The 27,235-nt window shown below is 40.5% G+C and overlaps 1 protein-coding gene across 3 annotated transcripts in view; it reads left to right on the top strand.

Annotated features, from left to right (window-relative positions):
* Pappa (pappalysin 1) overlaps positions 1–26,391 on the top strand; it is a 250,351-nt gene extending 223,960 nt beyond the window's left edge. For 2 of the 3 annotated variants that reach the window (XM_004662682.2, XM_045150186.1), the window contains exons 20-22: positions 1,682–1,753; positions 7,040–7,138; positions 22,635–26,391. In XM_004662682.2, the coding sequence (XP_004662739.2) occupies positions 1,682–1,753; positions 7,040–7,138; positions 22,635–22,742 (279 nt within the window). In that variant the 3' untranslated portion in view covers positions 22,743–26,391. The remainder of the gene's footprint in view (positions 1–1,681; positions 1,754–7,039; positions 7,139–22,634) is intronic. The other variant, XR_006637197.1, reaches the window with a different exon arrangement.
* Positions 26,392–27,235: the final 844 nt, after the last annotated feature.

The following is a 27,235-nucleotide window of genomic DNA, read 5'->3' as shown; positions in this document are numbered from 1 at the left end:
CATTGAACTATTCATTTCTTAATTAAAATTAATCAACTGGCACTTAGCCAGGAGAACAGTTCTTGATCATATTGACTGTAGGGCTGGTCCTGACACATTTACCTCTCACTGTATATCCAAAAATATGCTATTTTATTTTATTTAAAAAAATAATTAAAATCCAGAATGAAACCTGGGGCCTCTGTGTAAATTGAAAGGGTAGCTTCTAGGACTTTTATGATTGGTCTGTTTCTTGAGGCTAGGTCCTTAATTTTATCTTTTCCTTTACTTTAAATTATGTTGCAATGTTGGATTTTATGTTGTGAGATGCCTTAAATCATTTTTTGAAACATTTGCTAATTTCAAACTCTGGTTTCACCACTTAAGAGCTATGGAGCTTGGCAAATTTATTTTCTTGTGACACAAGATTAATACTCACCATGGTGGCAAGAAATAACTGAGATAATGCATAAAGTAATTAGTGCCAAGAATGCACTCAATCTATTTGAGCTGTCATTATCATTATCATAATTATTAGTATTAAAGGGAGCTATAAATAAGTATAGATGCATACCTATGAACTTTGCCTGGGATGGGAATGTGCTGGAAAAAGCACCAAAGGGGAAGTGGGTTTTAAGCAGGTATGTAGATAGCTAAGGATTCTCCAAGTGGTGAGATGGAGATGGTGTTCCAGTGAAGATGAACCAATTCTCTGAGGTACAAAGTGTGTGCAGCCTCGGAAACACCAGCAAGTACATGTGGCAATGAAGAAAAGCAATAGCAAGAAAGATTTCCGGACTTATTACTCATGCATCTTCTAGCACAATATTTTCAAACTATAGTGGGAAGATGTCTCTCATGAAAGGTTTATACTTTTAAAACTGGTTCATTTATTTACTTATTTACTTATTTATGAGAGAGTGAGAAGCAGAGAGAACAAGAGACAGAGAATGGGCATACCAAGGGCCATTAGCCACTGCAAACCAACTCCAGATGCAGGTACCACATTGTGCATCTGGCACCAGGGAATTGAATTTGGGTCCTCAGGATTTGCAGGCAAGCACCTTAACCACTAAGCAATCTCTCCAGCCCCAAGAGATGAATATTTTAAAGGAGCTGGGAGAGGATGCAAAGCTTATTCTTAAAATACAGTCTTAGGCCTTGGCCTTAAAGATTCTGATTCATTAGCTCCAAAGGAGGGCTGAGGAAACTGCCTGTTAAATGTGTTTCCACAGAGACTTTGATAAAAATAGTCCCCACTGTGTGTCAAGAGAAACACTGCTGTACACGTTTTATTTGTCATATTGGTGTAGCTATACACACACACACACACACACATGCACATTTTCTTCTTCTTCTAACCCTATTCCCAACTACACTGATGGGTCAAAATTTAACCAAAAGTTTTCTGAAAGGTTTTTCTGCTCATGTTTCCTTCCCCTCAATTCTGCATTTTCACAACCCTTGCTCTTGCCAGGGAAATACAGAATCAAGTCACTTATGGCAAATGCAGATATGATTTCAATCCTATGACTTCTGTTATTTAGAGTACCTGGGTAATTTTTCCATGTAAATACTAACATGAGGCCAGGACTTGGATGGTCCAAGAAGTTAGCTAGTTTAATGTGGGATCAACTCAAAAGTGTTATCCACCCTATCTCAAACTCAACTGACGTCTCTTTCTCTCTCCATCTCTTGGCAGAAAATTGTCTGTACTGCTGGTCTCAAGTGGTACCCTCATCCTTCTCTAATCCACTGTGTCAAAGGCTGTGAGGTGAGTCTCATGGAGAGATACCTGGTCCCTAAGAATACTTCTACTGTTGTTATTGTTATGTTTACAACAGCTACTGCTGACTGTACCTACTAAGGGTTGTGTCCATTCATTTGATAGTCTTTTAAATGTCTCATGTGTATGTTTATGGGGTGTGTGAATCAGTATATGAGTGTTTGCATGTGTTTAGACCCACCTGTGAATAGATGCATAGGCATGTGTGTGCATGTGCTTGTGGAAGCTGGAAGTTGATGCTTGATTTCTTCTTTCATTACATTTCACCTTATTTACTGAGACACGACCTCTCACCGGAATACTGGGCTCACTGATTAAGCTAGTTTATCTAGCTACATTGCCCTTGGAATCCCTGACTCCACCTCCTAATTTTTGGGATTACAAGTAAATGCCACACCCACCTGGCATTGATACAATTGCTGAAGATATGAACTCTGGTTATCATGATTGCAAGCAAGTACTGTATATAGAGACTAAGTTATTTCCTTAGCCTCATTAGCAGACTACTCAGATGGGGTTCAGTAATCCAGTTTTATAGATGAGAGAATCAAGGCAGAGAGATATGCAGAAACATTTAAAAGTATAGGGACTGGAAATATTTCTCAGTGGTCAAAGCACTTTCCTGCAAGGCCTAATGACCCAGGTTTGAGTCCTCATTGTCCACGTAAAGCCAGATGCATAAAATGGTGCATGCATCTGGAGTTCATTTACAGAGGCTAGAGGCCCTGGTGTGCCCATTCTCTCTCTGCCTTTCTCTGCTCACAAATACAAATAAATAAAATATTTTAAAAGTGTTTAGTGTCTTTGAAAACTCTAATACATAGCAGAATATATACACAATTAATACAATCAGAGCCAGATTATTCTTTCTCCAAGGTCTATGTCCTATATACCATTGGGTCAGTAAGAAAGGGATGGGAAGCTATGTTGATTTAACACCAATACTATACCAGAAATTTACCATCAATACAACATTTAGCCTTTAAAGAGCTACATGTCATAATTTTTCTTTTAGTATCCATCTTATTGTTGGGCATTACTTAGCAGACCAACTTACTGTACCTCCACATATTAAGTATTGACTCATTGTCCAATGCCAGAAGTAATCTTGACACGTTAGACCCAACCACTGGGTCAAAGTAGAGGATCCTTTCTGACCTGCAAGTTAATTGACTTCCCATTTGAAACACTCCCTGGGGCTGGGAATTATGGAGAGTTTGTTCTATGTGTCAGTTACAAGCTTGGGGGAAAGGTCTGCAGGCAAGATCTTAGGGTGAAGATCATCTCTGTGCATCATTCTGCCTCTTCCTTGTCTCATACTCTGAGAAGATCCTATGTGGGGATCACTAACCCAAAGAAATGTGTATTCCCATATTCTCAGATAGAAGTTGAAAGGAAGTTTATAGTCACCCCCAAAGAGATGCCAAAGCCCAGTGCTGCCCACACTAGATCCCACTGTGGAAAATGCAAATGGAAAAGCCTAGCTCATATACTAGAAAAAAATATTATTTGACAATACTCTCAAAATTTCAGCACTAGAAAAGCTCTTTGTTTCAAATGATCATCTCAACCTAGCCACTTATTTTATAAAGATAGGGAAACAGGTCCAGAATGTGGTTTGGTATAGAATTTGATGGAATGCCTAAATTTCCAAGGCCTTTAGTATGACCTAGCTCTGTATTTTTGCTAAATAGACTTGAATATAAAGTTCAGAGAGGAATAGACTGGTACAGGTTTGTATAGCATGGTACCCAGGTCAAAGCAAGAGACCATGTCTTTTGATGGCCAAGGTGCTTCTTTTTCTCCTCCACTAGCTGCCTCCTGTTCACAGGCATTCTCCATAATGTCACAAAATAGTATGGATGACATATTTCTTCCTGCCTTTGCTAGGGGCCCTATGCACATCTTCTCAGGACAGATGGCATTGAAGTTCTCAAGACATCTCATTATTTCAAGCTTCAGCCTGGAACTATAACATCAACACCATCACCTTGAGACTGTTGCTTTTTTCCATCACTGTGCATCAGTCCAGCATTTTGGGAAAAGGCAGCTTGGGTTACCTGGGCATTCATTCTGCTGACCTGGCAGTCTGGGCAATTAGTGTGACAGCAGAATTTGATCCTTCCTTTGACTCAGCAGAGAAGCCCAAGAGTCCCTCACCTGTCAGGCTCTGAGCCTGACAGTGATGCTTATCGCGTTTGCCCTTGCAGGTACCCCTCACCTTCCTCTTCCCACCTTAGTTTAAAGCTAATAGCTAGTGCCTTATCTAGAGCTAAAAGGATGCTTAGAAGAGAAACAAAAGCTGAGACCAGGAATGAACTCTTAAGCCTCAAGCATCATGAGATATTCAAGATATAAAAAGGGTTTACTACAAACTATCCAAGCTGATAATTCATTCATTTCTTCATCATACTTTCATGGATGGTTTAATGTAGACCAGTTACTAATCTAGTTTCTGGATATACATAGTTTTATGTGAGTGAAAAAAGTAACTTGCCCTTCAGAATCACCTATGATGTCTTCTTGCCTTGCATCCACCTATCCACTATCCATCGAGTTACTAAATAATTACTGAACACACATTTGATAAACTTATTGTTCAAACTGCCTGCCATTTTTCTAGGAAATCTAGGGTCTAAAGTATACATGCCCTGGTCCACAGAAACTTATAGTAATAGTAAAGAAGACAATTAAGAATAAAGTTCCAAAATTACATGACAAGACTTGGAGCTACTAAAAATTTGATTAAGGGGTTTGATGTTTGAGTTTGATTTTGAAGGATGTTATCTCCATTTATTACTTGTCAATGTAACAAGCAGATGTTGAAGAAATTACTACAAAGCAATTGTTTTTTAATTGGGGGGGAGAGAAAGAGAGAGAGAGGAAGAGAATGGACACACCAGGGCCTATAGTCACTGCAAATAAACTCCAGATGCCTGCAACACATTGTGTATCCGGCTTACATGGGACCTGGAGAAACAAACTTGGGTCCTTAGGCGATGCATGAAAGTTCCTTAATGGCTAAGCCATCTCTCCAGACCAAAGCATATGTTTTAAGATGCTGTTGCCTATCTCTAAAACTTTTCCCTCCACACCTTCTATCTGATTAACTCCTACTCACCTTATAATCTCATCTGAAATGTTATTTTCTCAGGGATATTTTCAGTGGACAATCTAAAACTAGACATTCATGCTAATATCACCAAGTACTCCATTTTTATAGCTCTTATCAGAGTTGAAACTAGTCAGTTATATATGTGACTGTTTGACTGAAGACTTAAAGTATCATGTCTGAAGGAAAACAGATATTAACATATGCATGTATTCACTAATGTAATACTTTTATTTTAACACACTATGTGACACACAGTAGGCAATCGATAACTACTGCTGAATAGGGAGAGAATGTGTGGATTGGTACATAGATGAATGGATGGATAGATGGATGGATGGATATGGCTACAGGTAAGGGCAAATGGTGAAGAGCTAGCAAAGTAACTGGAATTATTTTTTTCAGGAGTCAAATTGAAAAGAAAAGAACAACTTTCACTGATTTTTCTCTTCTTCCTCATTTTCTCCAGTGATTCCTTTACCAAGCTGGTTATGTTCATTCGAAGGAAGAAACAATTAGCCTTCTTCACTAATCTGACCATACATTATATGAGAATTTAAAGAATAAGTGCCATAGGCAGCTAGCTGTCCTGAGGCACAGGAGAGGAAAGGGCTTCCATCCTGTTGTTTGTGCACCTCTGCTCTAACATGAGTGTAACAGTGTGTCTGCCCTGGTTTCACACTGCAAAGTCACACCTCACAGGCAACATTCACATATCCGAGCTCACCACTTTCCCTCTGCTCAGTCTTTCTAAGTCTTGTCCTCCAACTGAGACCTAATAAAATCAAATCTGAAATTATGAATTATGAGTTGCGGTTGAGAATCTGGAGCAGAGGTGTAATGGCCAGTGTCACCACATAGGCTAGACTGCTTGTGAGATTCTCCCTGGAACAGTCAGGGTGGGAAGGAGCAACCAGTAGACACATGTGATACCCTAGGATGAGACAGCTTTAAAAGTGAGATGCTTATGAGCACTCTAGTCAGGCAGATTTTTAGGTGGAGGACAGAGATCAAATGACTATTGCTCATGATTTTGGGGAGCTCATGATTTTGTAGGCACTTCAGAAACTTGAGCAGATCACAGCATGTACTATGCTGTGTGTTTCTTTGGAAAAAAAAATGAGTGACTGGGGGAGGCATAGAGATCCCTTGAATTTCCTCTAAGTTGGCTTTGAGTTGCCATATTTTCCTCATCTTTGGAGCATCACATTATAAGTTAGAATAGCCTAGAGTGGTCAAGGAAGTGGCCAGTATGAATTTCACCAAGTCTCTTAATTAGTCTTAGTCTTGGGTTGTTCATTCATTAAGTGGGAAAAATAATTCTGACCTCAGAGTTGTTCAGGAAAACAGCAAACAAACATGTGAATGCATGTGCATGAGTAGATCTGCATTCCTCTATAAGGGATAACATCGTTGACACATGCATCATTGTGCTTAATTCCTAAGAATACTTACATTTTATGTTTGTAGTCAAGGTGGATTACATTTAGCTTTCTAATTTGTTTGTATATATTTTATTATTTTAGTTAATGTTATTTATTTTCTTTTCCATACAAAGAGTTAGGTTTCATTATGGTGGTTGCAAACAATTGTATGTTTCCCTAACTATTTTTCTCCTAACCTATCATATTACATTTTAAATTTTTCCTAAGCCAGAAAAAAAATTAGCAAAAGAGATCAATTATTTTACCATTCCTTAAAATGTACCTTCTGCAAGGTGTGGTGGTACATGCCTTTAATCCCAGCACTCAGGAGGCAGAGGTAGGAGGATTGCTGTGAGTTTGAGGCCACCCTGAGACCACAGAGTGAATTCCAGGTCAGCCTGAGCTAGAGTGAGACCCTATCTCAAAAAACCAAACAAAAAAAGTGCTTTCTAATTCATAAAGATGGGATACCTATATTTTATGATTTTGTTTTCATATTCAGCAAGTAAGAACACATTTCTGAGCATAACCATAGTCAATCTGGAAGAAATGTGGCTCATAAGAATGTTCATAAGTGGTAAAACATGATAACTTACCCAAGGTGGCATTGGGATTTGAAGCCAGGTAGACTGATGATTGCAAAGAGACTGTCAGGCAACCACAAAGGCCTTAATAAAATGCTGAGGGAAGGATGCTAAGAAAGCTTTTTGTCTTTCCTGCTTTTCTTTCCTTTCATAGCCATTCATGGGAGACAATTACTGTGATGCCATCAACAACCGAGCCTTCTGTAACTACGATGGTGGAGATTGCTGCACTTCCACAGTAAAGACCAAAAAGGTAGGTCAATATGAGCTTGGGCTATTCTCAGCTGCCTCCTCCATGGCTCTCTAGCTTGGTAGCCACATTCATTTCTACATGTTGGATAGCTCTTCTGGTTGTATTGGTGTTCTGTCTTTAGGCTTCAGAGCACTTCACTTTTAGTTCCTTTAGGAAATAGTTGAGATAAGAGCATGTGCCAGGCCCTGAAGGGTATTTTCAAAGGATCAAAGCTTGGGGTTAAGTGTGGAAGTAGATGAATACAGGTGTAATAAGTGGGCTAACTCCACAATCCATGACCCATATACCTCAACAAGTAGGGGCCAGGGGGAGGTGATAGGACATGGGGGAGGCTAACAATGGTACCAACTTGACTGTATTCACTGAGTACAAAACTAATTAATAAAAGTAAAATAAGACAAAACAAATGTAATAAGTACTTACTGTAAGCACAAAGAACTGTGAGGCTCAGTTGCAGGGACAGAGAAGATCCTGTTGAGTGAGTACTATATGTATCAAAACTTGAATGATGAGAGGCAGGAATAAGGAGGTGGCAAGGGAAAAAAAGTATGTAAGACATGAAAGTAGCTTGTAAAGTCCTGGACAGAATGCAAATTTTGGGGAGTAAGGCAAGAGTTGAAGGGAAGAAAAAGAAATTAGACATTGCCAACAAAGACACTTATGCCCTTTGAACATCTTATGCATCTTTGTGGACACAGAATCAGGATAGTACATTAGGCATATTGTAGCTGGTATTGGATGTGCTTTGCTTCTTTTGGCATTATAATACACAGTGATTCAAGGTTTGTAGTGAAAGTGAACCACTAGTCTGGGAGTCTATCAGCCACCTGTGGAACAGTGGCCACCTGTGTTTATATCTTGAGTACAGCTGGAAGCAGAGTTGGGGGCTTCAACCAAGAATGGAGAGAAGGATGACAAACTTGGGTGACACAGAGCTCTGTGTCTCTGGATATCTGGTTTGGTAGGAGTTGAGTGTTCTCTGTGTTCTCTCCTTCACTCTTGACCTGGTACCAGTTTCACCAAGAAAGCACACTCTTGCTCATTTCCCCAATTTGTGATGGATGTATTCACAATAAATTTTTCTGTGTCTGTAGTTATATATCTGAGCTGAAAAGTTATTCATTCTCAGAGGTCATGTGCTCATATATTTCATTTTAATGAAATAATAACTGCATTCCTGAACCAGGAGAGAAAAAGAATCAGTGTCCCAGCTGAGGAGGACTCCAGAATTATCTCATACCAACTTTTATTGTATCAACCAGACAGCAGCCTAGCCAGGAGGAAGGTTTTGTGTAAGGTGGCAAGGTAATTGCTTCAGACAAGCAAGATTCTTGGCTCCCAACCTGAGGCCATACATATAAGGAAGCTGATTCTTTCAGGAAACATTCTCAGACCCTATAGCTCTAATTTGAGGACTGTTATGGGCTGACAGATAAAAAGTCTTGGGTTCTCTAGAATAGGTCAGACTTGAATGAGAAGCACTATATAGCAAGCTTATTCTTTTGTGGGTTTTGGCTTTAATTTTTTGAAAGAACCCAGAAAGCATATATTTTCTGCTTAAGTAAAGGAGAATAACACTAATTTCCCATAGATAATTTTTTTAAAATTTTATTTATTTATTTGAGAGCGACAGACACAGAGAGAAAGACAGATAGAGGGAGAGAGAGAGAATGGGCGCGCCAGGGCTTCCAGTCTATGCAAACGAACTCCAGATGCGTGCGCTCCCTTGTGCATCTGGCTAACGTGGGACCTGGGGAACCGAGCCTTGAACCGGGGTCCTTAGGCTTCACAGGCAAGCGCTCAACCGCTAAGCCATCTCTCCAGCCCGATAATTTTTTAATGAATTTTTTTCAAAAGTAATGAAACAACATAATTTCTATTCATTAGAAATTCCAGAAAGAAGAAAATAAGAGGATGCCTGTAGTCTCTTACAACCCAAAGAAAATAATACTTTCTTTTGTGGTGTATTTTATTTTGTATAATTTTTCAAGTATAAAGGCATATGCATGCATACATATATTACTGAATTTTCAAATTGGGATCTAGTTGTGTTTACTTCACACAGGAAATCTCATACATAAAGATGATTTAAGATTAACATAACTTTTCAGTTTTATTTTGCTCCATTATTGTTAATGGTTTGGATATATGGTAAGTTACTTAACCATTTACATTAACTTTCATCTTGAACTTTTGAGTTATTTCAGTTTCTTCACACATACATAATTTTATAGTTATAATTATTCCTTTACAATTGTTTCCTGTGGTTAGAATTACTAGGATTGAAAGTGTAAGCATCTTTAAGTTTCTTGGTATGTTTCCAAATAAATATATCCTATAATAATGTGTATTTCACACCACTGAAATTGACTGGAAAGTGAAAGCTGTATTTTAAATAGAGGTTTCTGTAGAATTACAGCATCGTATTACATCATCAGTTGGAGAAAGAGCACCTTGGATTACATAATTTTCCCACCTACAGTAACTTATATACGAAAAGATTTTTAATACCTGTTTACTGGGGTGGGTCATCCTTAAATGTATTACTCCTTTTACAGGGAGCATGGTGGGGAGATGAAGTCATGGCATTGATGCTCAGGTGCAGCTTCCTAGTTATTATAGTAATTTTAGTGCATGTGTGTGCATGCAGGTGTGTGTGTGTGTGTGTGTGTGTGTGTGTGTGTGTGTGTGTCTTGAGCTGGATGCAGTGTAATAACTTCAGATTCCATGGCCTAATATAAACACTGCTTCTTCACTGAGAGGCCCCAAATCTGATTCCGCATGTGTTTCCTACTACATTTCTCTTTTCTTTACAATTATTTTCTTTTCTTTCCCTCTTCTTGTATACCCACATTATCAGTGTGGCTTGGGTGTTTTCCATTCACACCTATCATTCATGTTGTTATTGCTCCATTCCACTGGCTGATGAAGTACATTGCAGGTGGCCATGCTACCTTCCTACAGTGATATGATTGTCCACTGAGCATGTAATGGTTAAGTACGTATGCTCAGTGGAATACAGCCAGACACAACTCATGCCCTTGTAAGACTTTTCATCTCTTAGGGAGCCTGATAAGAAGCAGGAAACTATGTGATGCTGCATTTAGTGTCCTTTGTAGAAGAGGCAATGAAGAAAATGTTCAGGACCACAGGGAGACCAGCATAAGGACAGAGAAAGTTTTCTGTAAGGATTTACACTGGTGAAGGTAAAACTGATTGAAGACAGAAGCAGGACCTTCCAATAGGTGAAGAATGAAACAGAAAGGCGAATATGCTCCCTTAGAACATGTATGCTATAGTTGTAGCTATTTCAGTGGTCCATGGGTCTTCAGGGCTTTCCAGAGACACGACTCCTGAAAACAAACAAACAAACAAACAACAAAAAAAGCACAGGTGTCCCTGCTGCTCAAACTGATCTAGTATAGAAACCACAGATGAGGGAGAACATGTGGTGTTTGTCTTTTTTGTGCTTGTGTGAGTTCACTTAGTATGATCTGTTCTAAGTCTGCCCATTTTCCTACAAACTTCATTATATCATTTTTCCTTATCTCAAATTAACAGTACTTTTCTTAATATTTAAGTTGCTAGAATATCTTCAGAATAAGCTCCAACTCCCTGCAACTACTTTTGCATATATCCAGCTATGTCTACCATAGACTGGTTTATGAGGAATGTTGTTAACATAAACATATTATGATATACATAATAAGAAACATGTGGTGAACTACAACATATGTCAGACATGCATCTGGACACTAGGATTCTATGATCTTCTTTTATTTTTATGTCAACCATTATTACCATCACAGTACAGGTAAGCTAACTAGGACTCCAAAATGTAATGGACTTGTCCTAGCTCACTGAGCCAATGGTTGATAAAGTTCAAATTTGTATTCTATTCTTACTCACAAGTCCTGTTCTTTCTCCTGTTTGGAGCTGACTGAGTCTCAGGGAGGAAAGTACCTATGAACAGGGACTTGTTAATGTACCTGGGCAGAGCCCTCCCAGCTCAGGGTTGAGACATTTCACAGTGAGCCCAGGCTATCAGGGAGCTTGCATGTATGACTCTTCCTGTGGAAAAAGGAGGCAGTTATCCAAGCAGCAAAGAGTAGTTGGATGGGTGAGCCTTTCTAGGCATCCTTGGTATTCCAACATGTCCAGAGGGAGGTTTTTCTGGATGTATACAAGGAAAGAAAGAGTTCTGTTTCTATCTCCAACTTCTACAGTAAGAATCCTCCAAGGGGAGGGCAGTGGGTTCTGTGTTGGCTGCTCCTGCTCTTTCCTATTATACCTATTTAATACCTCTTGGCCCTGGTCCCATATTATAGGAATTCATTTTCTCTGAGCACCTAGGCTGGTTTTCTGAAACTCGTCCATTGGCTAGGTATGCTTCAAGCACCCTCTCAAACCACAAGAATGTCATTCATTGATCACTTAGCTATGCACTGGATCACGTTGCCTATTATTTCATTTGTATTCCAGAATAGTCCAGAAAGAAAGAAAGAAAGAACACTGAAACCAGTGAGGTGAAATCATTAGCACAAGATAATATAAGAGCTATATATGGGACTAGGATTTTCTTCCTCCAAACATGTTTGAATTGTGTTGACTGACAGCTTGCTGTTTGCCAATAATGTTACCTTGTTTTGTATGCCACCCCATTAGAACAGTAGCCCTATGGCAGATGCTGATGAATTTTTGGCTTAGAGGGCTAAAGTCATCTAGTTAGCAAGCAATCTAGCTGAGATGCAAACCTTTGGAATGTAAACCACATATTACCAACCTCTAACCTCTGAAACATCTTTCAATTTGCTTGTGACTTGTCACAGCTTCCCCTTGTAGTTGAGCCTCTTGCCTCATAGACTTCCTGGAATGGCACACTTACTATACACTTAAACCAGGGTTGAGTTTCTCTATACCTTCTCCCAGACTTCTTCCTGGCCAAATCTCCACCTAAATATCTTCCTGGTTCCTTAGTTTGGGGCCTCCCAGTTACTTGGCCCACTATGATGTCTGTCCATTCCCTCCATTCTTCCTCCTCTCTTTGTCTGTGTGGGCACCAGTTGTTCACCACATCTGCATTATAGAATGTCTTGAGCTAGGCTGGCAGATGAAAGCAATATAGTATGGGAAACTGTCTGGCAAGAGTGTACAATTTCCCACCCAGATAACTGCCCACAGTGTGAGGCAAGAAGGAAGGAGGAGAACTCAGTTTCTTAGGATGTCAGATTATTATTTTCTTACTGGAGCCATAAATCTCGAATACAGAGCATATTTTTTTCATTGGTTGCTCCTGTGATTTTCCATCTGAGGAAAAACATATTACTTTGATACCAGAATCATTCTGAGTAAGTACGTGTTGGGGGTGTGTGGCAGGAAGGGAAAATGCCATTAACATATGCAGCATACCAAGGCCTTCTAAGATATAGTAATCTGGAACTCTACTTACGCTCATATTTTAGATGACTGCTAAGAGACTGATTCTGGACAATATTTAAGATGTTTGAAATGTAGTCTTAATTAATTTTCTCAGTGACTGAGGGCAGGCTAGACTCACCATTAGTTCTTATTTCTGTGTTGCAATCAGGTTTGCATTACTGGTAGAAATCACCCAACCAAGAGCAGCTTCTGGGAAAAATAGGTTTATTTTGGCTTACAGGATCGAGGGGAAGATCCATGATGGCAGGGGAAAAGATGGCATGAACAGAGGGTGGACATCACCCCCTGGCCAATATAAGGTGGACAATAGCAACAGGAGAATGTGCCAAATACTGGCTATAACACCCATAAGCCCACCCCAACAATACACTCCCTCCATGAGGCATTAATTCCCAAATCTCCTTTGCTGGGAACCTAGCATTCAGAGCACCTAAGTTTATGGGGGACACCTGAATCAAACCTCCACATTCCACTCCTGGCCCCCATAAACTGATAACCACACATATTATAAAATGAAATGTATTCATCTAACTTTAAAAGTCCCCACAGTTTTTATTAATTCTAATGATGTTCATACATCCCCATAGTCCAATATCTTTTAACTGAACCATAATACCAAAAAAATCCCCCCCCAAACCCATAATGGCACAGAATAAGCATTCACACTGCAAAAGATGGCATTGGGCACAGCAAGGAAATACTCAAGCAATATATTATTTAAACAGGGCAAACATGAAACTCTGTAGCTCAAAGTCCAGTAACTCTAGCCAGTGACAAGTCTCTAAGTCTGATAATTCTAACCAGAAACAAGTTTATAGAGTTCCAATTCTTCCCCTCCAGCTAGGCTACTCATAGTCCTGGAAAACGTCATCAGGCCAAAGCTTTCCTTAGCAGCCATCTCATGGTCCCAGCATCTCCACTGGGTCTCCACTGCAAGCCACAGTTCATCCTCATGGTTCCCTGGGGTCTTCATACATGCATCCAGCAAACCTGCTTCACACTACCCATGGCCATCCCCAAAACACAAGACAGTGTTTCAAATCCAATGGCCCTCTTTCCAGCACTTCTTATACTCTACAATACCAGGTAGGGTGCCAGTTTGTTAATCCAGGAGGGGATAAAGCAGACTTTGAGGAACAGGACACTCCGTGAACATTCAGGCCCCTTCAACAGAGTCTACATTCCTCCTGTTGCCCTAAACTGCAGCTGAATGGCCAGCAGTTCACCCAGAGATTTTTCTTTCTGTGCCATATGACTCTGCTCATACCAGTTCATTTCTATGCAAAGCAACCCTGTATAACTTCTCAGCACCTAGGCATAACAGCAAGCTTCTCACACAAAATGTTAGCCTAGTCAAAGCAAAGCTCTTTCTTACCCTCATAAGCCAAACCTCATAGTCCATATTTCTTACTTCATTCAGGTCTTTCAACTCTGACCAGGATAGTCCATCAAGCTTTACTTACAGTACTGCAAGGCATCTCATAGGCCAAGGTTTAAAATTCTTCCACATTCCTCTTAAAAATCAGTTCCAAAAGGCCAAAGCTACACAGTCAGGTGTCTGGCAACAACCCCACTCCTGGTACCACTTTACTGTAGCAGTCAGGTTCACATTGCTGGTAGGAATCACCCAACCAAGAGCAGCTTCTGGGAAAAAGGTTTATTTTGGCTTACAGGCTTAAGGGGAAGCTCCACAGTGACAGGAGAACATGATGGCATGAGCAGAGGATGGACATCACCCCCTGGCCAACATAAGGTATACAATAGCAACAGGAGAGTGTGCCAAACACTGGCATGGGGAAACTGGCTATAACACCCATAAACCCACCCCCAACAATATTCTCCCTCTAGGAGGTGTTAATTCCAAAATCTCCATCAGCTGGAAACCGAGAATTCAGAGCACCTAAGTTTATGGGGGACACCTGAATCAAACCACACAGTGCAGATGCTTAAGGTCATGTCTCAGGTCTTTTCATATGGTCTCATGGGTAATCTAGTCAATGAGCAGGAGCTTAAAAACCAAGTAGGATGGAAATTGTGGAGACTAGTTAGATGTCACCCATCCCAGTAGAAAATCTGCTCACATGATGGAATGTCTAAGTACTTACAATACTTATGGGCTTTATTTTCATTTGCTAAGTCTAAGGCATAAAGAAATGTATGTCTTTTGCTCACTGATGTATTCAAGTTCCAATTCACTTATCTACTTTTTGTCTCATAAGAAGTGATCAACATCCACAAGAAAGCACTTGTGGAATGAGTCAAGTGTGGGTAGTCCTTGTTATGGAATAGATGCTGTGATTGGCTTTGAGCAAGAATGGATTAGCCTCAGCCACTATAAATTCTACATCTTGAGGGTAAACGACTTGATACTTGGAGTAAGTGCTAATGGAACTGACAGCAAATGAAGAATGTCAACAAAGTTTCTTAAAGAAGGCTACACCCTAGGGGAGACATGAAATATTTAGTAAGTCTTACCAGGTAAAAGGATTAGGAAAGGAAGACACTCATGTGAAGGTGAGAAGAGTGTCTTTGGCAGAAAGCATAAGTCTGTTCCAAGACCTAGGTATTAGGGAAAGAATTAAAGAAGTTACAATTCTCTAAGTATGGATATAATGGTGCATACAGAAAAGGGAAAAGCAGAAGCCTGGAAGGATGAGTAAAGCTTTTGTAAATTAGTCCAAGAAATCTGAATATTTCCAAAGGGAAATGAAGGTGTGTAAAAAGGATTTTAAGTACAGAACCAGTTTAGGGGATTCAAGACAGTTCCTTGGAAAATGGAGTGAATCCACTTAAGGGAATAGTGATATAGATAACAGGCAGGTGGCTAACCATACCAGCCTAACTATAATTTCTAATGATCTTTGATTTCAGAGGTGTTCTGACTCACTCCCATTTAAGATTAGCCACAACTTATACTCATTTTCAGCTTAGTCATATGAAATTATTACAGCCATCTCATGGTCCTTATATTAATTTCTAATGATCTTTGATTTCAGAGGTGTTCTGACTCACTCCCATTTAAGATTAGCCACAACTTATACTCATTTTCAGCTTAGTCATATGAAAACGTTAAGTCCTTCTGTCTCAAAACGTTATCATTAGTATCGCCACTGCCATCACTACAACTAGCTCAGTACTACTACATCTCCACCTACACCAACATCACCAATATCACCATCATCACATCATCACGACCGGCACCACTGTATAATCATCACCATCATTTATTGAATATGTGTTTTGTGACATACACTGTGCTGAGGGCTTTACCTGAATTTCATATTTTGTGTAAATTAATTCTTTATAGCAGCACTTCTTATTACCTCCACTTGACAAATAGAGAAACTGGAACCAAGTCTATTGTTTTCCATTTAGGCCAGTGTAATGTCCCACTTTATCCATGTTTTCCTCCACTTTATCCTCCATTTATTCACATAAGTACTTCATAAACACTTAAACGAGTCATTGCATTCATTGATTCCCCCATGCCTTATTCCAAGCACTGCGTAGACCCTATCCCCAAGAATCCACATGTGCCACACCTTCATCTACTCAGCCTATTAACTAGTTCCATGTACCCTGCTCAGTCCCTGAGTTCAGGGAGGTGAAGGAGTTAGAACCGAGGCTCTCTGGCTGCCGGCACAGGGCTCCTCCTGTGCTCTCATCACACACACACACCGCTCTCTGCCTGCTACCACCCTGTTGAGTCAGAGTCAGAATCCAGCTTTGCCTAGCTCTCAACCTTAGAAAAGAGCTGCAGCCAGAGCCTTGTGGTACACTTACCTAAGCTGCATTCCTAAGCTTCCCACACCTACTGATGGATGTATCACCATGGACAGTTCACCCAGAGGGAGAAAATCATGGGCCAAAAAATCATCCCTAACCCATAAGGAAAAGAAAATAATCTTGGTCTTGAGCTATTGTCCCTAGCTTATTAACAGCATCTGACATGAACACTCTAGCTCTATATGTGATAGCCCAATCGCATGGCACTGGAAATCTTCAAATGTGATCTTGTCATCATGGTTTTCATGTTGAATGTTGTAGGCTTGGAAGGAAAGTCCCCTGGGAAAGAAGGTGGAAGGCTATATGAGGAATAAGGAAATTTGGAAATCAGGCTCCAAGCTCTAATGTTATTAGGGTGCTATTATTCTCCTGTCCACAGTTTCTTCTCTTACACTGAGAAATGCCTGAATCCTACTCCTCTTGCTTCTTTTGTGATGGCACTGAGGGGTGATGACAAACACAGATGCATATCCCTGGCCTCCTGCCAGCCAGTGACTCACCTCTGTGCATCTTAGTTTCCTCTAAGGTATAAAGCAGGGATAGTAAGAATAGCTGCCTTATTAGGGTTGCTGGGAAGCATTGAGTGAGATAATGTACACTGAATTTAGCTCAGGGCCAGGCACACCTTAAGGGATAAAAGTGACTTGCTCCCAATAAGACAAGAACAGCAGTCATCCCTGCCACGTTATAAAGAAAATGTCTCCTTTTCCCTTCATATGATGAAAAGCTCAGGGTTTAGAATCATGTATGATCTCCTTAGTACATGATTTTGAGACCCAAAAGAAGTTGATTTTGCTTTAAATACCAATGCCTTGATCTTTCTTGTCTAAAAGGTGGGTCACTATTAATGACAGCCTTCTAAGGCTTTACAGAGACAACAACTTACAATGTGAAAATCACCCAGCAAGTGAAATACTCTTGAGCATTCTTGGTATGTATGTACATGAGTGTTCATGGCTTGAACTTGCACAAACACGCATGCATCAAGTTTCTTTCAGAACAAACTCCAGAGCACCTGGGAATCTCCCTTTTCTCATTTCAGCTTTAAACCCTTGGCCAGTGAGGAGCAACAAACAAACAAAAACCCTGAAGACAGGTTCTGGTAGGCAGCTCACAAAGAGGCAAATGGAGGACACAAAGCAACTCCTGTCAGTGAGCTCTCTCACAGCTGGTTTGGAGATGAACTGACTTTATTGTCTTCTCACTAAAATATTTTGAGGCATTTCTCAGGAACTCTGTCTTGCATATGGGAACTCTGAGATGCAGAGTCACACAATTCTCTCAAAGAGTCTACAAGTGAATTCTAAACTCCCAGCAAGTACTCTGTAAACTCAGCTGTACTTCACAGAGTGGAGTAGACAGGAAGGTTCTGGATCTGCCTCACTTCTCTGAATCTTCTAGGGACTCTATCATATTCTAATTGGTTTCCTTCTATTTGCTTCTAGACTTGTTTCCTTGGGAAATGCTCAATCCCCCTTGGCTGACTTTGGGAGGGAGAGAATGAAAGAAGAACTCCCAACATAGCCATACCAAGATGGGAATCCATCTATTGGCAGGGCCTTGCCAATTACTGGTTTAGGAGAAACCAATGGTACTGGGGAGGGCAGAAAGAGGAATAGAATCGACAGGGTTTATCAGGAAAGTCAGTGTTTCTACTTTCTAGGCTGGAGGGCTGAGGGTAGGGAAACCTCATTAGAAGAATGCTTGTCTAGAAAGAGTAACGTCCTGGGCATGGATATGTATGAGAGAGAGAGAGAGAATATTGAAATTAAAATAACTTCTTTGTGGCCAAGATATTGCCTTTATGCCTTTCCCATACTGAGAAGAATTTTAAGCCATATGGGAAGTTAGAATTTATGATTAATTCTTTATATATAGGGAAGCTAAAACTAAGGGATATGCCTTTGTTTGTGAAGTGTCACCCAAACAGTGAACCCAAGTACAGTGGTTCACAATTTGGATTATTTATCTGACCATGCATTCATATGTTCATCCACTGGTGGGTCTATGGAGTGCTATAACTTGGTAAAGTTTCAGCTCAACAGTAGACCTGATCCTTTCCTGTACTGAGTTGGTATGCAAATGAAGAAGTAATTCAGGGCAAGGAACATGTAAAAGTAATGCCAGGCATGGTGGCGCATGCCTTTAATCCCAGCATTAGGGAGGCAGAGGTAGGAGGAGGAGCACCGTGAGTTCGAGGAGGAGAGATTACATAGTGTATTCCAGGTCAGCCTGAGCTAGAGTGAAACCCTACCATGAATTTTTTTTTTTTTAAAGTAACCTTCTCTAATATAGTTTGAAGATAATGGGGCCATTACTGGCTAAGCCAGGGAAGGGAGGAAAAGAGTTTGAGATAAAAAGTGGAAAAGTGAAAAGAAGATAGCTGAGGAAAAGAAGTTATTTCAGAGGAACATGAACAATTGAAAAGAAGCTGAGGAATCCATAAATAAGCCATAGAGGATTAGGAGAAAAAGATACAAGGTAAGGCCCAAGAAAGAGTAGAGACATCAGATGACGCAAGGCTTTAAACTTGTGGTAAAGACTTTGGAGTCTATTCTAAGTGACAGAACTTGTCAAATATTTGCCTGTGTGGGATGCAGAAAGGATATTGTCATAATGGGGTTTAAAGCTCAATGGAAAAGTTACAAAGTAATAGAGAAGACATTAGAGGTAACTGAATTGTTCTAAGAACAGATTATGAACAAAGCCAGGAGGGCAAAGGGTGAGGGATGGGTGAGTTGAGGACAAAGTCTGGGAGGTAGGAGAAAGGGGATAATAGGCAGGATGGGGTAATATGAGTCAGAGAGAAATCTGATTCAGCACATATATATTCATCATTGAACACTCCCTATATGTTGGACCATGTGCTGGGACTTTTGTATGTTTCCTCTTGTTTGAGCCACACAAACATATGATATGCAGTGGTTTTTTTTTTGTTGTTGTTGTTTGCTGCTGTTGTTGGTGTCATTTATTCGTTTTGAGGAGGGCCAGAAGAGGCATAGACAAGACAGGTTTTATTGGGAAAGTCTGTATTTCTAAGTTCTAGGCTGTATGGCTGGAGGTAGGGAAAATATCTTTCTTTCATAGAAGTAGAAATGAAGGGCAATTGTAGTGAAGGAATTATCCCAAAATTGTTTAGTGTGCATGAGGAAAGTAAATATCACCAGAGACCTTTAAGCTGCAAAAGAGTGGTAGTCTCCACATCAACTCAGCTGCTGGAATTTAACCTGGTTCAGCCCAAAGTTTCTCTACATGGGCCAGAGGGTTTTCTCTCTGTGTCTCTTTCAGTTATAACATTGCATTAGAACTTCACTTGAAGTAAAGAAGTTGTGAAAAAATACTCTAGATATAATATTGGAGATTTATTCCACAAAGTCTTGGAGGCTACAGAGTGAATTTCCTGCATAAGGAATAGCAAATAAATGTAAATGAAACGAGAGATATGAACTGAATAATAAACTCAACCTGATTAGCACAGAAATAAGCATTTGTTAAAGTAACAAGAGAAACAGAAAGATTTCTTGGACATAAACATTCAGTGAGAGATGGAGACATGAATATGAATTCATTTTTTCTATGGCTTAAGCTCTAACAAAGCATAAATGAATAAGACAATTTCTCTACCTCAATAGCCATAGAACTGGTATGTGTGTGTGTGTGTGTGTGTGTTCATGTGTATCGGAGGGAGAGAAGAGAAAAAAAATATATATATGCATTGAATGGGACTATATATGTATTTGTGTGTGTGTGTGTGTGTGTGTGTGTGTTTGTGTGTATTTAATAAATGACTTTGCTAAGGCTCAGGGAATTGTCACATGTTCAAGGTTACCCCTGAGATAAGTGGAAGAGCTAGAGATTATACCTAAAATCTTCCTGATGTTCACTACTGCATCTTCGATTACTGCACTATTTCACGCTGCAGAGAGGTAGAGGACTAAGAGTAGGGAGGAAAGGGGAAGGGGAGCAAAGAGGCAGAAAAAACACAAGCTCGGTCTAGAGAATGAGTCCACAAGTCCTTGAGAATGAGAAATAAGGATGCTCTCAGAGAAGATGTGAGCACTTGGAGACCCTGCCCAGGCAGGAGGCGAATGAGGTCATTAAATTCATCTGCGCAGATGGGGGACCCTCTGGGGAAAGTTATAAGCAAATGTCATGATGCAATGAGGTGAAATCGACTTGCGTGAGTTCAGGCTGGGACTCCAGCAGGGATTGCACAGCACTCTCTGGAAAGATGGATCGTGTGCTGGATGGGGACGACACTCTGTTGGGCTTTTTCTGTCTTTTTCTGGAAAGGCTAGCCAGCGCAAGGTCACTGAGTACATGGAGGGATGGACTGGGAACTAAGGACTTTGGCCTGTCATTTTTTTTTTTCTTATGCTAAAGTCTATCTCCAAGATTCTTCCAATTTTGTTCTAAACGTATATGTAAAATATTCCCTGCTTAGAATTTCAGGCCCCATCTAAGGTATGTTGAGGTTGTCTAAGGCATACTTTAAATTTTTCTATTGCCTCCTCAGCTGCAACTTATTGACTGATAGATTGATTGATTATTTCCATATGTGAATGCCAGGGTCTCTTGCTGCTGTTAACAAACAACAAATACATGTGCCACTTTACATCAAGGTTTACCAGGATGCTGGGGAACTGAACCCAGCCTTCAAACTTTACAAGCATCCTTTAAGGATGAACCACTTTCCCTAGCCAAACTGCTGCTTCTTTTCTTTGTTTTTATTTTTGTGTTTTAAATGTGGATCTAGAATATATTTTTATTTTTTAAGCCAGCCCAGTAGACTGCACTTTTTTATGAGAGAAAGAGAGAGAATTGGCATGCCAGTACCTCCAGCTACTGCAATGCAACCCCAGAAGTGGACACCCACTTGTGCACATGTGCGACCTTGTGCACTTGCATCACTTTGCATCGGGCTTATGTGGGACTTGGAGAGTCAAACATGAGTCCTTAGCCTTCTCGTGCATGGCTGTAAACCACTAAGCTGTCCTCCAGCCCTATTTTTCCTTTAAAAAAAAATTATTGATTTTTCAATGAAAAGGTTGCATACATAGACCCCTTCTCTCACACCCCAATAATGCTGGTATTCATTATGATGACCAAGAGAACTCAGTCTCAGCAGGGATGGGGAAACATGGTGTCTATTCCCACACAAGCTGAGGCTTTTATAGTCTTTCAGCCTTCTGTTCCACAACACTCTCTGAGCTTTGGTGGGCAAATAGAGTTCTGTGTTGCTTTCTTTCTAGACTCTGAAGGAACTTTCACATCTTTCACTTTTTCATTTGCTCGCCACAGTAATACTACATGTTAGATATTCCAGTGTAGCATTGTTTTAACCCACTTTGTTGGAGTTCACTGTAAATTTTCACCCTTTCTCAGCCTGTACTTGCTCATCAATAAAAAGATGATTACAGGCAGTGTGGTGGTACATGTCTTTAAGGCAGAGGTAGGAGGATAGCCTTGAGCCTACAATACAGTGAGACCCTATCTAGAAAAGAAAACAAAATATAACAACAAAACAAAACAACAAAAGATAAAGCCTAGATCAGAAGTGATCCTGGTACTATATACAGTCACTGGGCAAAAAAAAAAAAAAAAAAAAAAAAAAAAAAGGCTAAAAACTTTGATTTGGGGCTGGAGAGATGGCTCACTGGTTAAGGCACTTGTCTGTAAAGCCTAAGAAGGCAGGTTTGATTCCCCAATACCGATGTAAAGCTAGATGCACAATGTGGCACATGTGTCTGTAGTTTGTTTACAGTGGCTAAAGTCCTTGGTGCTCTCATTCTCTCTCTCAAATATATATAAACAAAATATTTTTAAAGGTGACTGCTGCCAGGCATGGGGATGCACACCTTTAATCTGAGCACTTGGGAGCCAGAGGTAGGAGGATCTTCAAGAGTTCAAGGCCACCCTGAGATTACTTAGTGAATTCTAGGTCAGCCTGGGCTAGAGGAGACCCTACCACAAACAAACAAACAAAGAAAAGGTGATTGCTGTAATACTTTTCTTACTGAGCTTTAAAAGGGACTCAGTTGGTTATCTAGAAAGTATTTAGCACTTTGCCTAACCCACTGCAAGTGCCTGCTATGTAACCATGACCTTGGTGCCATTGATAGAGGCTATCATTTTGTTACCAAGAAGCAGAACCAAGACTTGACCTTGCATTTTCTCTTCAAATCTAGTGATTGTTTCCTTGCCCTTCACCATCACTCTCTAGACCAAACCACCTGACTGGATTCTTCTGTATTATTTTTTATCCCTGCAGGTCACTCCCTTCCCTATGTCCTGTGACCTACAAGATGACTGTGCTTGCCGGGACCCGAAGGCCCAAGAACACAGCCAGAAAGACCTTAGGGGATTTAGCCACGGCTAAAGAAGGACAAAGATTTGTCAAAAATTCCCAACGCCAGGACCTGCATCCCTCTGGTATTGATTTCACAGTCTGCTGCTCAATGAAATGGCCTCTGCACACCAGGGATCCTTAGCACCCTACCGGTCTGCCTTTAATTTCACCCAGGAAGGACTCACTGTGGGACAAAAGAATGGAGTCACACCATGTTGGATGATAGGATGGAATCTCTTTCCATAGTGTGAGATGGATTGCATAGACATCATGCAGTCCCAGAGCCTTCTAAAATTCTAACCATTTGTCACATGACCACAGCAAAAACAAATCTGTATCTAGGAGTATGCACATCTGTGGTTAGTACATGTGCATGCATACACACCCATATAAACATCTGTGTGAGGGCAATTTTGGAGAGTGAGCAGAAAGAGACTGGAACAATCTCAATCTTTCCTTTCCCAAGCTCCTAGCCAATACTGTCCTTGGGAGAAAGAGTTACAGAAACTAAAATCCAATACTGAAATTCTCACACTCTGAGGCTCAGAATGTATAGGGCATGCACCACTGTGCAGTCCTTTGGGATTGGAGGTGAAATGGTCTACTACCACCAACTGTCTAGGCATCTAAAGCCCAGGAAGATATAAAGATTCCAAGGTGTGCAAATACTCCCCAATACTTCTGCTGCCATGGGGAGTTTAGGGATTTTACCCTAACAATAGGGTTAAAGGCCAAGCTGGAAATGGCTTAGGACTGCAAGGTCAAGGTATTATACCAGCTCCCTGCTTGAGGCTTGAGGTCATAATATCCTTCCAGATCCCACCCCTTCTCCAGATATTGCCTTGGGATCACATTTGCTGCTACTTTTTTTTTTTTTTCTGCTGCTCTATCTTATACATTGAGTACCCCAAGACAGTAGGTCTAGGTTAGGAGAACCTCCACACAGCCAAGCAGTCTGCCTTAAAAGTGACCCACATGTTCCCATAGTTTCCTCACTCTTCAGTCCTTCTTCAAGACAGATACCTTCTTGAGCCCACATGGTGAGAAGTTAAAATCCAGGATGAGTGGGCTTCTCATTTTGGAAGAGAGTTAAGGGACCTTAGATGCTGTAGGCACTCCTATGAGCTCAGCATGTCTAAGCCAGTGTTAGATTTTATAATCAAGTGTAACAGTGTTAAGCTTCTGGGATTCTGGGGCCATTTTAAGGCTGTTGCAATTGTCAGGACTCAGGTTATCGACCTTATCCCAGCCTTCTAGCCCTCTAAGCTAGAATAAGCTTTGGTCCTAAAGACGTCACTGTTGCTCTGAGTAGATACGATTCTTAAATCAGGAATAATCTTAGATATGGTCAACATGCACTATGTTCTGGAGGACCATCAGAAGTAATCCTGGGGATCAAGCCTCAGTACCCAAAATATGGCCATCACTTTTCCCACAACGTTTCCCAGATGTCAGTGCTTAGCACTTTTTTCCACACCTGTTGCTGGGAAACCCTCTTTTCCTTTACATATTCAGTTGAGAGAAAATAAGTTAACTCCACATGGGTACCCATACTGCCTTTAGGATTTCTTTGCTGCTTTTCAGTTACTTGTCCACTCCCTCTGAATTAATATGTGAAGATATTAAGATAAGGTAGAAAGAGTAGTTCAGTTTGATATATTTCCTGAGCTGTGGATCTGGGAAGCAAGTGCAAGAATTCTATAATGTAAAAATGACTAAACATCAACTGATCTCATATCTAGTGGAGAAAACCAGTGAAAGTAAAATTTAGGACAGACATACAAAATACCAGCCCAATGGATAACCCACCCATTTCCAGCATCCAAGCCAAGCATTGTTAATCCGCCATGACTCTTTTCCCTACCAAGACCAGAAATAACTCCAGAAACAGTGTTCTTATATCACACCCAACAGCTTTTTCCGGCTGATCAAGAACACTTGAAAAGGCATCTATTGGCCATCTGTGGACTGTTATATTAAGAAATATGCCAAGGTACTTTTTGCACAGGTGTCCGTAAATAAGGATACAGTGCTTAGCTTATGCAGCTTGTCCTGCATGGAAAACTCTGAGATTGAGGTCTAGAATGCAGAGGTGACTGGCCACCCTGGAGAAGGCCAAGCACTGGACCTTTATGTCTCTTCCTTATAAACCCATATTGCGATTATTTCTAGGGTGTTTTCTTCTGTAATTACCACATCAAATTCTTAGCAAAATCATAATAATCATAATAAGGACAATATTAATGGAGCTGGTACTAATTTGTACCACTCTCTTGAATCTTCAGATATTTGTCAACTCGTGCCCAGCTGTGTAATGTCAGCTTAGAAGGTACGTGGAAGGGAACAAGGCAGCCTTCCCGCTTGCTTAATATGCCCTTAAGTATTATGAAAACCTTTGGATACTCAAAGATGATATCACTAAAGGCGGGATTTCAGGAACCACAGAAAGACCTCAGGAGCATGACTTAAGCAAGTGCTTATTCAACTTCTACCTTCATTCCCATGGTCATCTGGCCCTGCATTGTCCCTGGAGGCTGACTTCTGTCTTCAGATTCATAGGCTGAGCTGAGCCTTTCCAGGTAAAGCCTCACCCTATCTCCTCCTTGCTGTCATGCAAACCTACTTCTAACAAACTGGTATTTAATAAGGACAATAGGCAAAAGAGGCTCCTTGATTGGTGGGCTGCCTTGTGCCCACAGGGAACTTGGCAGGTTATAGGCTCCTCAAAGGCCTCAGTGCAAGAGGGTCAGCTGTATTTATGGAATGCACTGATTCCCAGTGCATTTTCTTACTGAGAATAATAAATTCCTTGTCACCTCCCCTCAGCTATCTGTTCCTAACAGTTGAGTGACCAGGAGGAGGAGGCTCCAAAGCACTGTCGTGTATCCCACAACTCAGGGGCCTTAAAATGTTAGGGAGTTTTACAACTGAAGAAGCATGTCTATTGCCAGCAAAGGAAGCAATGATGAGGCTGTCAGTTCTCTGAGCACTATCCTGGGAGCCCTTCCCAAGCCACAATCCTGTCTGCCCAGAGGACTTATATTACTCCCAGATTTTGTGCCAACAGCCTCATAAGGGAATCCAGTCCTGGGGAAGTCAGTGTGAGTAGGTGATCTGGTGTGTAAAGGAAGGGAGATTATCAGTCATAAATAGCAGGCCTTTGGAGACAGAGGGTATCAGCTGCTGCTTTTGGCTTCAGCACATTGGGTTACTGCCGAGACAGTTCTCTTGGTCATATTCCCGCCTTGGCTGATGCTTAAATGCTATTTGTTGAAACTAATTCTTTGAGACATATTTCAGCTACCTCCCTTCCAGGTTCGATTTAACTTGGTTGTTACTGTCAATTTGTTATAGGTCTTACCTGTGTTTGAAAATACAAAGGGAAAGAAATTGAGAAAAGAAAGAAAAAGGGAATGCAAGAAAGGACAGAAAGAAAACAGAAGGAAGCAAACAATAAAAAGTCACATAAACAGTTTTGAGGGGAGTGTGTATGTGTGTGTGTGTGTGTGTGTGAGTGTGTGTGTGAGTGTGTGTGATTTTTTTCTGGAATTACTTCAACTGAGAAAATAAATAGAAAAAAATTGGTGGTGACAAAGCTGTACAGATAGAAATAAATAGAGTAAAATAATATTATAAGGAACTAAAATGCATGACTAAAAATAAAAAAATAAGAACCCTATTTTTATGCTTCCTAAAGGAAATTGTTTATTCTACATACCTAGTAGGTAGATAGAGCAAAAAGATTTCCCTAGAAGACATAGAGTGAGACCTTATAACACTTGTCTGTTATTTTCTGTACATTGTGGTAGGTCCAGGAAATATGACATTTCTCCCCTCAAGTTATCTGTGGGGTGGTTTTTTTTTATTCATTTGTTTGGGGGCTATCATTGGTAGAGGGGAGTGGGGAGGGCTTGATGTTAGTTTCATCAAAAGTTAAAGGAACACATTGTGTTGTTGTGCTTTCCACATTCTAAGATGTTTGCAGTTGCCTGTAAGGCCCTGGGCTTCATAATGACTGCATTCAGAACTACACAGCACAGCCCAGTTTCCTAAGAAGTAGCTATACGACCACACAGGTAATTCAACTCAGTTTGAAAATAAAAAATAAAAAAAGAAAGAAAGAAAGCAACCAAGTACAAAAATAACATAAAAACATATAGAGAGCAAATGAGTCTTGAAAAAAAAAAAAAAAACCTTTTATATGTTATTCAAGTTTTGGTAAATGCCTAACAGTTACTTTCTTTTAAAGAGAGATGAGTAATAGTCAAGGCAGAAATTGATATTCCTGGTGTGAAGATCTAGAATGCTTGACTCCAGGCTGTGTTTTGCTCAGTGATCTTGAACAAGTCATCAAATCGTCTCCACCTTTGCCTCAGTTTCTCTAGCTATAAAATGAGGATAAAAATACTTACCTACCTCATAGTGGGAGGGAGAGGATTGTGAGGACATGAGGTTTTAAAATAGACTATGGCATTCTGTGAGAGCCAGGGCTAGAAACAAATCCCGTGGTTTAGTTCATAAAA

The sequence above is a fragment of the Jaculus jaculus genome, chromosome 1 (assembly GCF_020740685.1).
Source record: "Jaculus jaculus isolate mJacJac1 chromosome 1, mJacJac1.mat.Y.cur, whole genome shotgun sequence".
In the NCBI taxonomy this organism is placed as follows: Eukaryota; Metazoa; Chordata; class Mammalia; order Rodentia; family Dipodidae; genus Jaculus; species Jaculus jaculus.
This window is presented reverse-complemented; position numbering and strand designations above follow the sequence as displayed.